General features: G+C 42.3%; 1 protein-coding gene across 18 annotated transcripts in view; it reads right to left on the bottom strand.

Annotated features, from left to right (window-relative positions):
- LOC137325831 (calcium/calmodulin-dependent protein kinase type II delta chain) overlaps window positions 1-15260 on the bottom strand; it is a 419005-nt gene that overhangs the window by 100274 nt on the left and 303471 nt on the right. For all 18 annotated transcript variants that reach the window (XM_067990934.1, XM_067990952.1, XM_067990937.1 and 15 more), the window contains 3 exons: window positions 11247-11349; window positions 2774-2857; window positions 377-471 (listed from right to left, as the gene is read on the bottom strand). In XM_067990934.1, the coding sequence (XP_067847035.1) occupies window positions 377-471; window positions 2774-2857; window positions 11247-11349 (282 nt within the window). The remainder of the gene's footprint in view (window positions 1-376; window positions 472-2773; window positions 2858-11246; window positions 11350-15260) is intronic.

The raw sequence follows: 15260 nt of genomic DNA, 5'->3' as shown, positions 1-15260 counted from the left end.
CAGTTATCACAACGTTGCTCCAGATGCGATCATGTCAGTATTCAAAGGCAACATGAGGACAGAAAGCTTGAATGAGGTAGAATATATTCTGTGAAACAGTGTGCTGATAAATCAATCCATCAGGTTAGGTGTCAAGTGTCAGTCAAAAAGACTGCTGGCTGTAGTGTTAGGTTTTGTACTTTGGGGAGAGGAAAGAAAAACAAAGAAAAGGAAAATTCATATTTAGGTGGCACCCATTGCAATGTGTTCCTTAGGATTCTGCATGATGAATAGCACATTACTTATGAGGCAGTCAGAGGTAAATTAAAAAGCTTTACATGCATTAAATACTTTCAAGTGTTTGAAAGAGTTAACAAGAAGTATTCAATTTACTCACATCATAAGCACCAGCCTTGATCTGCTGGTACAGCCTGTGCTGATCTTCATCCCAGAAAGGAGGATAACCAACCAGTAGTATATACAGAATAACACCTGCAGAGATTAAGGAAATACTAAATGTCTAAACTATATTAGTGTGGCTAAAGTATAGCTAGGCTGTCAAACAGAACAGGATGAGACATTAGTAATTATTACGTTTGAAAAAATACAAACCAAAATTTAACTTTAAAACAAAAAAGTTTAAGCTCAATTCGGAATGCCATCTTCTCAGTGTTTGAGGCTGGGATGTACATACACGCTATCACTGGTCTTTGGTTCCTTTCAGCACCCTTGCTGCACACTAAAAACTGGGGTTACTCGGACCCGAGGGCTGCTTCTGTACAGACTTCATCCCAAATATCTAGCCTTTTAACTTGTTTTTATGGGTTCTAAGCCTAGACTGGAGGTTTCCCAATACTTGATCTGTGAAGAAGATAATGGATAAATCCATGACAAGTGAAAAGAAAAGGGTTACCTCAGAAACCACCGCAGCCAAGACTAAAGACCCAATCTCCTTATACAGAGCTGTGCATCAGCCTATAAAGAGTGGACTGAAAAATACCAGAGACCCATAAGGGGAGGTCAGCAGTTTTAATAATTCTAGGATTGCACCGCAACAGGATTGTCATTAATGGAAATACCCAATTTGGATACCACCTAGACAATGAATTCAAATACTGAAAATGAATTGAAACTATTGCAAAAGAAGTAATTAAAAATGATTTGAGATCAAATCCACTGGATAAATAAAATGTAACATTTAACAACAATACTTGTTAAATTAACTATCCTATCACAAATTTAGGACTGAGGAAACATTGCTTATTGATATTGTTACATTTTGATCTACGTTGTGATGATCAAATTAGGGATGAAACCAATTTATTCAATGATTTCCATGTATATTGCTGGAATGCATAAAACAATATTTTGTTTGAGCTTCAGTGCTTCCAGCATGAATTGAATAGTGATTGAAAACAGGACTTTGTGATTAATACTAATATCATCTTAAATTTGCTTTATCAACTTATGAGCATTTCTTTTATTTTCATTGTGACTCTGGTGCTGCTGATTAGAATGGCTTGGAGGAATTATTGAGCCTGAGGGGAAAAAAAAGCCAAATTAGCATTTTACAGTAAAGCCCCACACACTGGTCACACCAATGCAAACACAAAACTTACAGTATCTGCATTAACCAGCAGGTGGATGGTACCTGTAAAACAACATTTATTGGGAATGCTAAGAGATGTGGTAAGGCAACATGAATGGGGAAGAATTGATTGTGAATTTATGGAATGGGTACAGGAACAACCGATGAAAGTTTAATTAGAATAAACCTAAGGTAGACGGATAGGGAAACACTAAATGTGCCTGTGCTGAGCTATTTGGGACGCTGCAATCTCATGCCAGGCAGCAGTTGCAATACTGCAACTAACCTTAGTGCCTGTAATACAGGGAAAGAAAAAGAAACAGCCATGGCTCCCAATTCTGATCTCTATCCAAGGATTTCTGCTGCACGTATTTTTATATATGTTCCATTTAAGGAAATGAAGGATTTGGAAGTTATTGTGGACTGTACAGTGAAATTATCCATTCAACATGAAGCTCTTAACAGGGCTAGTCAAGTATTGAGATAATCAAATATCCTGGAAAGTCATACATTATTCTATCCTTGTTGAGATCAATGAATAAAGCAGTGATGCTTTGGAAGTCCCACCTTCAACAACAATATTGAAAAGAGCAACAATATTGAGACACATGGGATTCTAAATTATGAAGACAGGTTCAGTGGTCTCTGATTCAAGAAAAGGTGGTTGAAGAGAGATAAGAGACAAGTTTTTTTTAAAAATGGATGCTGTTTAGTTTGGAGTGATAAAGGACAGTACAAAATTGACACGCTCCAAGCAAGAAAAAAGCTTGCATTTGTACAGTGCCTTCAATATAGAAAGTATTCCAAAGAACTAATTTCCTCCTTCCTTCCCCAACCAAGTACTAAATACTTGAGAACAGATTCCCATCAAAAACAGTTAATGAATCAATCAACTACTTTAATTAAAATAAACAGCAGCTCCCCCAATAGCCTGGCCTAACAATAGCATACAAACTAAAAAGTCCCAGGTTCAATTCTTGGCCTGTGCTACTTGATTTCAGCCAGAGCAACAGGTGAAATGCTCTTGGGCTAGGGTTGAAGAGCCATGGTTCCCGTTTCTCACTACTATCCAAGGATTCCTGCTGGAAAGGTGTGTGCTTGGTTATTTTTTATATATATATATAAAACAGTATGTATGGTGAGGGCATAAACAAATTGACTAAAATTGGCTGATGGAATATATTAAAAACAATGTAATTTACTTACCACAAGCCCACATATCCACTGGCTTTCCATATGGATCTTTTCTTAACACTTCAGGAGAGAGGTACCCTGGTGTACCAGCAAACCCTGTGAATTATCATGGCATTGTCAGAATAAAAGTTGATTTCAAAGTAATTTTACATTTTAATAAAGTAAACAGCTTTGTACAGCTGTATTTTTCCCTTTAATATCTGGTTAGTATGATCCAGATAACAGAAGGTATTAATTTCAAACAATTAACCCAAATTTTATGTGGATGACACAATTTACTTGGCATCCAAAAATCATGCAAACTAAGTATTACTGATCTGCATTACACAGCAGCTTTGCAGTCGTCTCCACAGATCATAAACACATTGTGACCAAAATTTCAACAAACTGTTTGGGCGGGGGAATGGGACTAGCTGGATTGCTCTTGCGTAGAGCCGGCATGGACTCAATGGGCTGAATGGCCTTCTTCCTTGCTGCAATCCTTCCATGATTCTATGTGTGAAAGAAGGAAAACATGTTCCTCATTTAGCTGACGAAAAAAATTCAAAAGGTCAATTTTGGTGACAAATGATAAACAGTGGGGAGAAAAGAAACTGTAGTCACAATAAATTAATTTATTTGTCCTCCTCCATTAAAATTTATAACAGACACCTGCAGTAGCTGCATTAGCATCATCACTTGGATCCCAAGCCTCAATATGTTGCTCTAATTCAGATATCATGGAGATAATTTTGACTTTGGATGATGGTGTAAAACAGGCGATATCGGCTCAGTCAACCATCAAACACCTCTCTTGATTCTCGTTTCTATCTTCAATGGAATCAAAAACCAGGAGAGATGTTTAATGGGTGGCTGAGCCAATATCGCCTGTTTTACACGATCATCCAGAGTCAAAATCACCACCTACATTCTTTGTACAATTCTTATGGCTGGTCAGAGAGTGTCCTGTACTGCAGACCAGTCTTTGTTGCTCTAACAGAGAAGAAAACTGCAGGGGGGAGAAATCTACCATTGTGCTAGCTGACATAACTTTTCCACAAGCACCACCTCTCTCCTCTTCAAAACTGCTATCATCACCTTCCTGTGGTGTCTTGCCCCATTGTCCAGAGCTTCTGACCAAAAATTGTTAGTCGAGTTTATCTGGATACAGCCCCTCCAATACTTATCAGGAATGGGTGGACTTATGGAGCACGATTTTAAAAGGGAAAAACAGGTGGGTTGAGCATTCAAAATTGCAACCATTTCGGACCCGTCTCCAGCCCGTCCACTTCTGGTTTTCACCGGAGCGGGACAAGGGGCAGACGACCAACCTGCTCCCAGTAGGTGGGTTGGTGATTAAAACCTCTCAAGGAGGCTCCGGGCCTCCATTTCTCCAGCGTTTCCAATTTCAACCCCCGGGGGCCGGGATTCTCGGGCCTTCTCTTTCACGCCACGTGTAAGTACGCGAGAAGGCCTGAAGCTAATAGGTAAGTGCCTTTCAGGTTGTGGGCCTGGAGGAGCAGGAGTGCTTCCCCCAGGCCCAACAAGCCTATCTGCAGTGACCCCCCAACGATCGTGGACCCCCTCCACCATCTCCGACTCTGCCCCAATGATTGTGGAGCACCCCCCCGCCCCGATCTCTGACCCCAATGATCGCGGAACCCCTCCATCTCGAACCCACACCCCCAACGATTGCAGACCCCCGCAATGACCCCCAATGATCGGAGACCCCCGTGATGACCCCCGATCCCGACAACCCCCCCCCCCTCCCCCCGGTGACTGACCCCTGATCCCTCCCCCAATGACTGACTCCCCCCAGTGACCCCCATGCCCACCGTGCCCCCCATGCCAACCCACGCCCCCATACCCCCCCACCCCCGTGCCCATCCATGCAGCACCCCCCACCTTTCCATACAACACGTCCTCTCCCTGGCTGCTCTCCTTTCTGACTGAGGCCAGCTGGTCAATCAGGCCGGTCAGTTGGACGGCAAACCGACAAAATAAAAGACGCCCTTAAGTCAAAATCGTAAGGACATCCGGGAAACCCATACTTCCGGGTTTCTCGTCTGCAATTTGGCCCCTCCCGTTCCTTCACGGCTCGGGGTCAAAATCACGCCCATGGAGTCAGATCATGACCACCTTCAGCAAGCTTAAAAAATACACTATTCAGTCCTGTCTATTCCAATTCTTCCAAATCAGACATTTTCTCCAAGGCTTAAACATGAAGAATTAAGCTATGTTCCTCAAGGTCCTCAAAAAAAAGTCCACCCATCCATCCTCTTAAACACTGCTCCATCTCTAAGCTCCTTTTCCTCTCAAGTCCTGGAGCATGTTGTTGCCTCCCAGCATATCGTTCCTCTCACCAGAACAGTCAGCATGGTTTTGTGAGAGGAAAATCATGTCTCACGAATTTGATTGAGTTTTTTGAAGGGGTAACCAAGAAGATAGATGAGGGCTGTGCAGTAGACGTGGTCTACATGGACTTCAGCAAAGCATTTGACAAGGTACCGCATGGTAGGTTGTTACATAAGGTTAAATCTCATGGGATCCAAGGTGAGGTAGCCAATTGGATACAAAATTGGCTTGACGACAGAAGACAGAGGGTGGTTGTCGAGGGTTGTTTTTCAAACTGGATGCCTGTGTCCAGCGGTGTGCCTCAGGGATCGGTGCTGGGTCCGCTGTTATTTGTTATTTATGTTAATGATTTGGATGAGAATTTAGGAGGCATGGTTAGTAAGTTTGCAGATGACACCAAGATTGGTGGCATTGTGGACAGTGAAGAAGGTTATCTAGGATTGCAACGGGATCTTGATAAATTGGGCCAGTGGGCCGATGAATGGCAGATGGAGTTTAATTTAGATAAATGTGAGGTGATGCATTTTGGTAGATCGAATCGGGCCAGGACCTACTCCGTTAATGGTAGGGCGTTGGGGAGAGTTATAGAACAAAGAGATCTAGGAGTACAGATTCATAGCTCCTTGAAAGTGGAGTCACAGGTGGATAGGGTGGTGAAGAAGGCATTCAGCATGCTTGGTTTCATTGGTCAGAACATTGAATGCAGGAGTTGGGATGTCTTGTTGAAGTTGTACAGGGCATTGGTGAGGCCACACTTGGAGTACTGTGTACAGTTCTGGTCACCCTATTATAGAAAGGATATTATTAAACTAGAAAGAGTGCAGAAAAGATTTACTAGGATGCTACCGGGACTTGATGGTTTGACTTACAGGGAGAGGTTAGACAGACTGGGACTTTATTCCCTGGAGAGTAGGAGGTTAAGGGGTGATCTTATAGAAGTCTATAAAATAATGAGGGGCATAGATAAGGTCGATAGTCAAAATCTTTTCCCAAAGGTAGGGGAGTCTATAACGAGGGGGCACAGATTTAAGGTGAGAGGGGAGAGATACAAAAGGATCCAGAGGGGCAATTTTTTCACTCAAAGGGTGGTGAGTGTCTGGAACGAGCTGCCAGAGGCAGTAGTAGAGGCGGGTACAATTTTGTCTTTTAAAAAGCATTTGGACAGTTACATGGGGAAGATGGGTATCGAGGGATATGGGCCAAGTGCAGGCAATTGGGACTAGCTTAGTGGTATAAACTGGGCGACATGGACATGTTGGGCCGAAGGGCCTGTTTCCATGTTGTAACTTCTATGAAATTCCCCATTAAATCCCTCCAGTCTGGCTTCCGCCCAGGAAGGAGGGAGTGGCCCTGAGAGTCCTCAACATTGACTCTGGACCCCATAAAATCTCATGGCATCGGGTCAAACATGGGCAAGGAAACCTCCTGCTGATTATCACCTACCGGCCTCCCTCAGCTGATGAATCAATTCTCCTCCACGTTGAGGACCACTTGGAGGAAGCACTGATGGTAGCAAAGGCACAAAATGTACTCTGGATGGGGGACTTCAAAGTCCATTATCAAGAGTGGCTCGGTAGCACCACGACTGACTGCGTCCTGAAGGATATAGCCGCCAGACTGGGCCTGCGGCAGGTGGTGAGTGAACCAACGTGAGGGAAAAACCTACTTCACTTCGTCCTCACCAATCTACCTGTCGCAGATGCATCTGTCCACGACAGTATTGGTAGGAGTGACTACCGCATATTCCTCGTGGAGATGAAGTCCCGTCTTCACACTGAGGACACCATTCAACGTGTTGTGTGGCACTACCACCGTGCTAAATGGAATAGATTCAGAACAGATCTAGCAGCACAAAACTGGGCATCCATGAGGCGCTGTGGGCCATCAGCAGCAGCAGAATTGTATTCCAGCACAATCTGTAACCTCATGGCCCGGCATATTCCTCACTCTACCATTACCAACAAGCCAGGGGGATCAACCCTGGTTCAATGAGGAGTGTAGAAGAGCATGCCAGGAGCAGCACCAGGCGTACCGAAAAATGAGGTGCCAACCTAGTGGAGCTACAACACAGGACTACATGCATTGAAAACAGCGGAAGCAACATGCTACAGACAGAGCTAAGCAATTCCACAACCAATGGATCAGATCAAAGCTCTGCAGTCCTGCCACATCCAGTCACGAATGGTGGTAGAAAGTTAAACAACTAATGGGAGGAGGAGGCTCTGTAAACATTCCCATCCTCAATGATGGCATAGTCCAACACGTGAGTGCAAAAGACAAGACTGAAGTGTTTGCAACCATTTCAGCCAGAAGTGCCAAGCAGATGATTCATCTTGGCCTCCTCCCGATATCCCCACCATCACAGAAGCCAGTCTTCAGCCAATTTGATTCACTCCATGAGATATCAAGTAACGGCTGAGTGCACTGGATACAACAAAGGTAATGGGCCCCGACAACATCCCGGCTGTAGTGCTTAAGACTTGTGCTCCAGAACTATTTGCGCCTCTAACCAAACTATTCCAGTACAGCTACAACACTGGCATCTACCCAACAATGTGAAAAATTGCCCAGGTATGTCCTGTCCACAAAAAGCGGGACAAATCCAATCCGGCCAATTACCGCCCCATCAGTCTACTCTCAATCATCAGAAAAGTGATGGAAGGTGTCATTGACAATGCTTTCAAGCGGCACTTACTCACCAATAACCTGCTCACCGAAGCTCGGTTTGGGTTCCGCCAGGACCACTCAGCTCCAGACCTCATTATAGCTTTGGTCCAACATGGACAAAAGAGCTGAATTCCAGAGGTGAGGTGAGAGTAACTACCCTTGATATCAAGACAGCATTTGACCGAGTGTGGCACCAAGGAGCTCGAGTAAAATTGAAATCAATGGGAATATGGGGGAAAACTCACCAGTGGCTGGAGTCATACCTAGCACAAAGGAAGATGGTAGTGGTTGTTGGAGACCAATCATCTCAGCCCCAGGACATTGCTGCAGGAGTTCCTCAGGGCAGTGTCCTAGGCCCAACCATCTTCAGCTGCTTCATCAATGACCTTCCTTCCATTATAAAGGTCAGAAATGGGGATGTTCACTGATGATTGCACAGTGTTCAGTTCCATTTGCAACCCCTCAGATAATGAAGCAGTCCGTGCCCGCATGCAGCAAGACCTGGACAACATCCAGGCTTGGGCTCATAAGTGGCAAGTTGCATTTGCGCCAGACAAGTGCCAGGCAATGACCATCTCCAACAAGACAGAATCTAACCACCTCCCCTTGACATTCAACAGCATTACCATCGCCGAATCCTTCACCATCAACATCCTGGGGGTCACCATTGACCAGAAACTTAACTGGACCAGCCCTATAAATACTGTGGCTACAAGAGCAGGTCAGAGGCTGGGTATTCTGCGGCGAGTGGCACACCTCCTGTCCCCAAAGCCTTTCCACCATCTACAAGGCACAAGTCAGGAGTGTGATGGAATACACTCCACTTGCCTGGATGAGTATGGCTCCAACAACACTCAAGAAGCTCTACAACATCCAGGACAAAGCAGCCTGCTTGATTGGCACCCCATCTACCCCCTAAACATTCACTCCCTCCACCACTGGCGCACAGTGGCTGCAGTTTGTAAAGTCCACAGGATGCACTGCAGCAAATCGCCAAGGCTTCTTCAACAGCACCTCCCAAACCCACGACTTCTACCACCTAGAAGGACAAGGGCAGCAGTTACATGGGAACAACACCACCTGCATGTTTCCCTCCAAGTCACACACCATCCTGACATGGAAATATATCGCCGTTCCTTCATCGTTGCTGGGTCAAAATCCTGGAATTCCCTACCTAATAGCACTGTGGGAGAACCTTCACCACACGGACTGCAGTGGTTCAAAAAGGCAGTTCACCACCACTTTTTCAAAGGGAATTAGGGATGGGCAATAAACGTTGGCCCTGCCAGCAACGCCCACATCCCATGAACGAATAAAAAAAAATCTCTGGAATTGGTTTCTCTTTTCTTCCCTTCCCCACGCCATCACCTCAGGAGACCCCCCCCCACCCAAGGATCTATTCTTTGCCCCCTTCTTTTCTTCATCTACGCACAGCCGCTCACTAACATCATTTACATGCATGGTTTCTCCTTCTATATACATTCTATTGATGATCGCCTCTATCGCCACCATTTTTCTTGACCCCAGTCTCACATCAAGCTTTGAATGAGCCACTACATCCATCAGCTGAATGCTGTGAAGGTTGAAGCCTTGTTCTCTGCGCCAGACACAATGGGACCTTGTACAACGTTGGAATCATTTTCCACTATGAGCTAAGCTTCAAACCCCACATCCTCACCATCACCAAGACCACTTATTTCCAATTCTATAACATTGCCCAAGGCCACGCCTACTTCAATTCATCCACTGCTGAAACTCTTATTCACACCTTTTTCACCCCAGACTTAATTATTCCAGTGCTCTCCTTGGTGTACTTCTTTCATTGGCGCTGCACAAACTTCAGCTTATCCAAAATACAGCTGCCCTTATCCTGTTCCACAATAAGCCTCACTACTATCCTCGTGAACCAATAATGTCCCATATGAAGTCTTTATTTTCAAATCACGGCCTTGCTTCCTCCACACTCTCGCACCCGTCAGTTGAACGACTCTGGTCTCATTTGCATTTCCCCCTGTCTTTGCCTCAGAATTGATGGTAGGGTTTTAAATTGTGAGGACACATTGCATAAACTTGGTTTGCATTGTCTTGAGTTTAGAAGTTTGAGGGGTGATCTAAATGAGGTGTTTGAAATGATAAAGGGATTCAACAAGGTTGATACAGAGAAACTATTTCCGCTGGTAGGGGAACACAGAACAAGACGGCATAATCTTAAAATTAGAACACGGTCATTTAGGAATGACTAGGAAGGACATTTCACAGAAAGGGTAGTGGAAATCTGAAACTATCCCCCAAAAGGCTGTGGATGGTGGGTCAATTGAAATTTTCAAGGCTGAGATCAATAGATTTTTGTTAGGTAAGGGATACGGAGCAAAGATTGGTAAATGGAGTTAAGGTACAGATCAGCCATGATCTAACTGAATCTCGAAACAGCCTTGTTTGGCTGAATGGTCTCCTGTTCCTATATTCCTAAAAAGACTGTATAGTTTGTCCTGTCATGGAATCTATCAGCCCATGTAAGTTTCTGAAGGAAGTGACCAAGCACTGCTTAATTTTTAAGATACAGCTATGACATTTCTTCCCTAACCTTCAAAGATAATGGAGTGAAAATCTGATTTATGAATAAACATTCCAGCAAGCCTGGCAAGAAGCCATTCTCATTTGAAAAACTGCATTGAGAAGACAGTCTTTCGCTAGAGTGATCGAGCCTATTTGACCCTTTCTAGAGAAACATTTGGTCCTGCGCTGATTTTCATATACAAACCAAGTACTGATGGATTCAGTGTGCCTGTTACAAGCTGTTGGGTACAGGAACTCTAAATCATACTTGGCCTGGAGGCAACAATGGTAAATTATCCAGATTCTCCTACAATTATTTTGGTGGTGGACCACAAAAATGGCAAAGGAGCTATAATCTTGGGAATCCATCCACAGGATGCACTGTAGCAACTCGCCAAGGCTTCTTCGACAGCACCTCCCAAACCTGCGACCTCTACCACCTAGAAGGACAAGAGCAGCAGGCACATGGGATATAAAGTCCAATAGTCAAAGCACAAGTGCTGGAACTGCGGCTAAAGGTGTTAAGGTATGGTTGTTTCTTCTTGCCGAGGCTTGCAATGTATGTTCCACCCACTTTTAACTCTTCAAGAGGATAGAATGTACACTGTGTCATAATGGGAAAAACGCACTAGCTTCAAATGATTCAGTCAGTACTGTAAGGTTGGTAACACTGGCCTTGAGAATTGCAATGTGAGGAGCAGTCACCGCTGAACTGGGCACCTTACAAGCTGGTCCTTAGATTGAAAGCGGGATTGTTGCAGCCATCCAAACTTGCTTTGGCAGAAGCCACAAGGAATTCTTTAGAAAGCTCCAGAGGGAGGTTCGTTGACTGATGACTTATCAGAACTGTGCAACAAGTAAACTGATGTAATCTGTTAACTAGCATCAAACTGGAGGTGACCAAAAATTCGTTTTACAATGTACTCACCAAACCATGCTTGCTGGTCTCCTTGGACTTCAATCGCCAATCCAAAATCTGCCAATTTCACTGCTGCTCCCTTCATTTTACTAGCTAGAAGCAAATTCTCTGGCTTCATTTTAAAGAGGCGGAGGAAAGAAAAGGATTTAGCAAATCTCCATGATATAATTTTTCTTAACCCTTACATAATAAATTTTTATTCTCAAACAAAATATTCAGACTCTAGAATTCTCTACTAAATGGTTACCAAAGCATTATTGATCAGAAGTCTCATTTATTCTCCAAAGCACCAAACCCACACAAGATACCACTTTCTTTAATCAACTTCAACCATTGTTCCAAAATTATAAGCAATGGCATATAAAATTTGTTCTGCAGCTTTCAGGTTTACTTCATTTGTACGTTTATAAATTAGTCAAGTATTCACATACAGTGGAGAACCAAACACTGAAAGTTCACAGAACATTCCTCTGTGATTGCTCAATTTAAATCACTACCGTCAACTAGAGCAGTCTTCAATCGTGGCACTGTATCTAATTTATCTAGAGTGCATTTGTATCCCAAATCCAACCTATTACAACTTCACAACTCTATAGTGCTTTGAAATGCTTCTCAACTGTTATGTTTTTTCTGCTCGTTTAGTTTTCAGAAAGAAACAAATCTGAAATACAAAAAGGTCATATAATTACACAGGTCTTGAATGATTCTAGATCAATTAAAAAGTTGTAAAGCATCTAGTAAAAGGGAATATTTTAGGTAGACGGTAAACTGTTGGTTTATACACAAAAAAATGATCAAAAGATATGTCAATTAAAATTTTACTAAATATATAGGGCATACCACCAGGTAAATGTGTTGACGCTGGGCTTGTTTTTTCTACTTATTCAGCTGAAAATGTGTGAAAAAATTGGAACCTTTGGGTGAAATCCTGTCACACCACTTATAGCCTATAGAAATTGAAGCTAGCTGGGACAATTGTCTTGTAATGCCTACTTCAAATCACAAAGACTGATATTGTAAAATATTGAAAGTTGTAACATATAGTTACTATTTTATTTAGATTATCATAACTATAGTGGTTATCAACTCTGAAATTGGTTTCCACCGAACTAAATCATATTACTACATTTAATCTGTAGAAAATCTCCAAACAACTAATCTGCGTAGAGCTTTGAACACAAACTGTGCTTAATTCTCAATTCAGTGGATAGTGGTTCAACCTCAGGAACAAATGGTTATTTAAATAATTTACTTCAATTTGTTCTCAATTTGAGTCTACATGGAACCAAACCATTTCTTCCAGTAAGAGAAAAGAAAGGGAGACCAGCTATAACTCACTTGACTCATCCAAATCTACTGCAGACACACAGCATTACAGGCAGCAGTCACTAGCCAACTGGAAGGGCAGGTTAGGTTAAATGTGTAGTGCAAGTAGGTGAAAAATACACTATAAAATGAAAACCAACATTTTACGTCTTTACAGTTCTAGAATCATTTCAAATTCTGGCCTGTCCAAGAGCTCAATTTTGATTTCATGGAACACCAAGAATCAAAGAAATTTAAGCTGCTCAACAATAAACCACTGAAGATCAGGTAACCTATTGCAACACCCAAACATTATACAGTTGCTGGTTCAATACACCATGAAAGCCACTGAAAGTTAATCATGTGTGAGAACACATAAGCACAACTGTAAAAGGATTTTAAGATTGAGCAATGCATAGAACTGGCAGTGGTTGTTTAGCAGCAAAGTTAATGAGTCAGTTAAAAGGCATATATCTCAGACCGAAGAGTCAAGTATCTGCAGTCACGCGTGGAACAAGGCAAAGCATTTCTGTTTACAAATGTTTTTTCTAGCTTAGATGTACCCCAAAAATTATTCTAGGCTTCCAATACTTTTCTCTCTACTCCACGTTAAATAAGCCCAGTTAGTATACTAGCACACTGAAGGAGATAGGTACCATTTGCATTTTTAAGTAGTCGCTGGAGGAGGAGAGATGCCGAGAATTTGGAAAATTGCAAATGGACGAACAAGTAATGTATTATGAGTGCTTTCCACAATCTAACCGCTGGTTTTAGGTTATACCTTAGGGCAAAACAATCAGTTTAGCAAAACCAAATGTGACGATGCACATGATCATGCTTTTCTTGACAGATATTTACTTTCACTTTAGCCTTCCAGAATTAGTTAATTGGTTCTGTTCAACTTATCTAAAACAAAATCCTTTGTTGGATCTAATGGTCATTCACCTGAAGTAAATTTCTTCAAAGAAAGAAAGCCAAGGCCTTAAAATTCACTTGAAGAGATTTGAATTTGGGGCTAAATTTTATTCCAATTGCACTTCCACTGAAGCTATTCCTAGCGTCCCTCTCATTACCCCTAGTGGCCAGTTCAGAGCAGCACAGGAAGAAACCCGTGTCCAGGCTGGCTGCGTTCTCAACCGGAGTTCTTGTGCCGGATTTTGCTGTGAAAATAATGGTGATGCTGATAGCGCTCACCGTTATTTATGTCCAAATTGGACAGCAACTGCTGGCAAGCGCACATGCGCAGTTAAATGCGAAAATCTGGAAGTTGCTGTCCAAGATGCGCTGTCCCTCCATAAGCTGCGCGAAAACGGCTTCTCGCTGACTGGCTCACCATTCAAATGTATTGAACGGCATGAAGTTCCTGTACTGACGTCATAGATATGGACTAAACTCTCCACAAAAAGTTAGGACTTGTCCATTCCAGTCAAAGTGCCCTTTTAATGGAATGGTAAGTCTTAATTACTGCCAAACAACCTCGGTCTTACTGAAAATTAACTTTTACAAGTGTGGAGCCTCATTCCTTCAGCTTTTAATTATTGTTGGAGATTTTAAAAACTTTTTATTTTCCAGGCGTAATATACGGATTGTAATGGAGGCTCTGTTGAGCCTTACAGTTGATTGGAAAACCAGTTGAATTATATTATGAAATATATATATTTTGGAACCACTACCAATCAATCAATTTGTTTTGAACTCCATCATTGGGATGACATTCAACTGCACCCATGAACTTTAAAAAAATATTCATGAGCTGGATTTTAATGTTTATTTATAGCTATTCCTGCTATATTTCTGAGATAACCTTCAACTTAATTTTCTTCTTGAGCAACATATGAATACCAAATCATGTACCTGCTTTGATACTGGGAAAAGGAGAGGGGAAGAAAGACCTTATGGTTGAAATTGACATTCATTAACTTTCTTTGAATAAGATGAATCTACACAGGGTATTCAAAGGGGACTAGGTATTGTAAATTTAATTAAGGTATACTTGTTAGCTTTTGGACTAACTCTTTCCCAACTATAACCTGGTGTTGTAAGATTGCTTACATCTTTCCCAACTGTTCATGTGATGCCACAGTTTCCTCTTTGTTCATTCTCACAGCAAGAGCGTCGGGACTTTCCACGTGAAGCGAAATGAGCCTGTTCTTTCTAGCTCAAACAGTTTAGTTTCTGATTGGCAGGGATAATGAAATAACCCATCTTTTGGCAGGATTTTTAACCATCTCACTGCAAAAGGAACAAGGGGAAAGTAATAATATTGGGGTTCATTTCTAGAGGAATAGAATTGAAAAGCAGGGAAGTTATGTTAAACTTGTATAGAACTTTGGTTAGACCACACTTGAGTACTGTACACTGGTCTCCAAATTACAAAAAAGGATATAGAAACACTGCAGAAGGTTCAAGCATTTTTTACAAGGATGATACCAGAACTGCGAGGTTATAACTATCAGGAAAGACAACAGGCTGGGGGCTATTTTCTCTAGGAAAGAGAAGGCTGAGAGGTGACCTAATAGAGGTCTTTAAAATTATGACTGGGTTTGATAGGGTAGACAGAGTGAAGATGTTTCCACTTGTGTGGAGTCCAAAACTAGATGCCATAAATACGACAGACATTAATAAATCCAATAAAGAATTCAGGAGAAACTCCTTTATCAGAGAATGGTTAGAATGTGGAGCTTGCTACAACATGGAGTAGTTGAGGCGAATTGCATA

Source organism: Heptranchias perlo, chromosome 1 (genome assembly GCF_035084215.1).
Source record: "Heptranchias perlo isolate sHepPer1 chromosome 1, sHepPer1.hap1, whole genome shotgun sequence".
In the NCBI taxonomy this organism is placed as follows: Eukaryota; Metazoa; Chordata; class Chondrichthyes; order Hexanchiformes; family Hexanchidae; genus Heptranchias; species Heptranchias perlo.
Note: the sequence above shows the minus strand (reverse complement) of the source record. Positions and strands in the feature narration are given on the sequence as shown.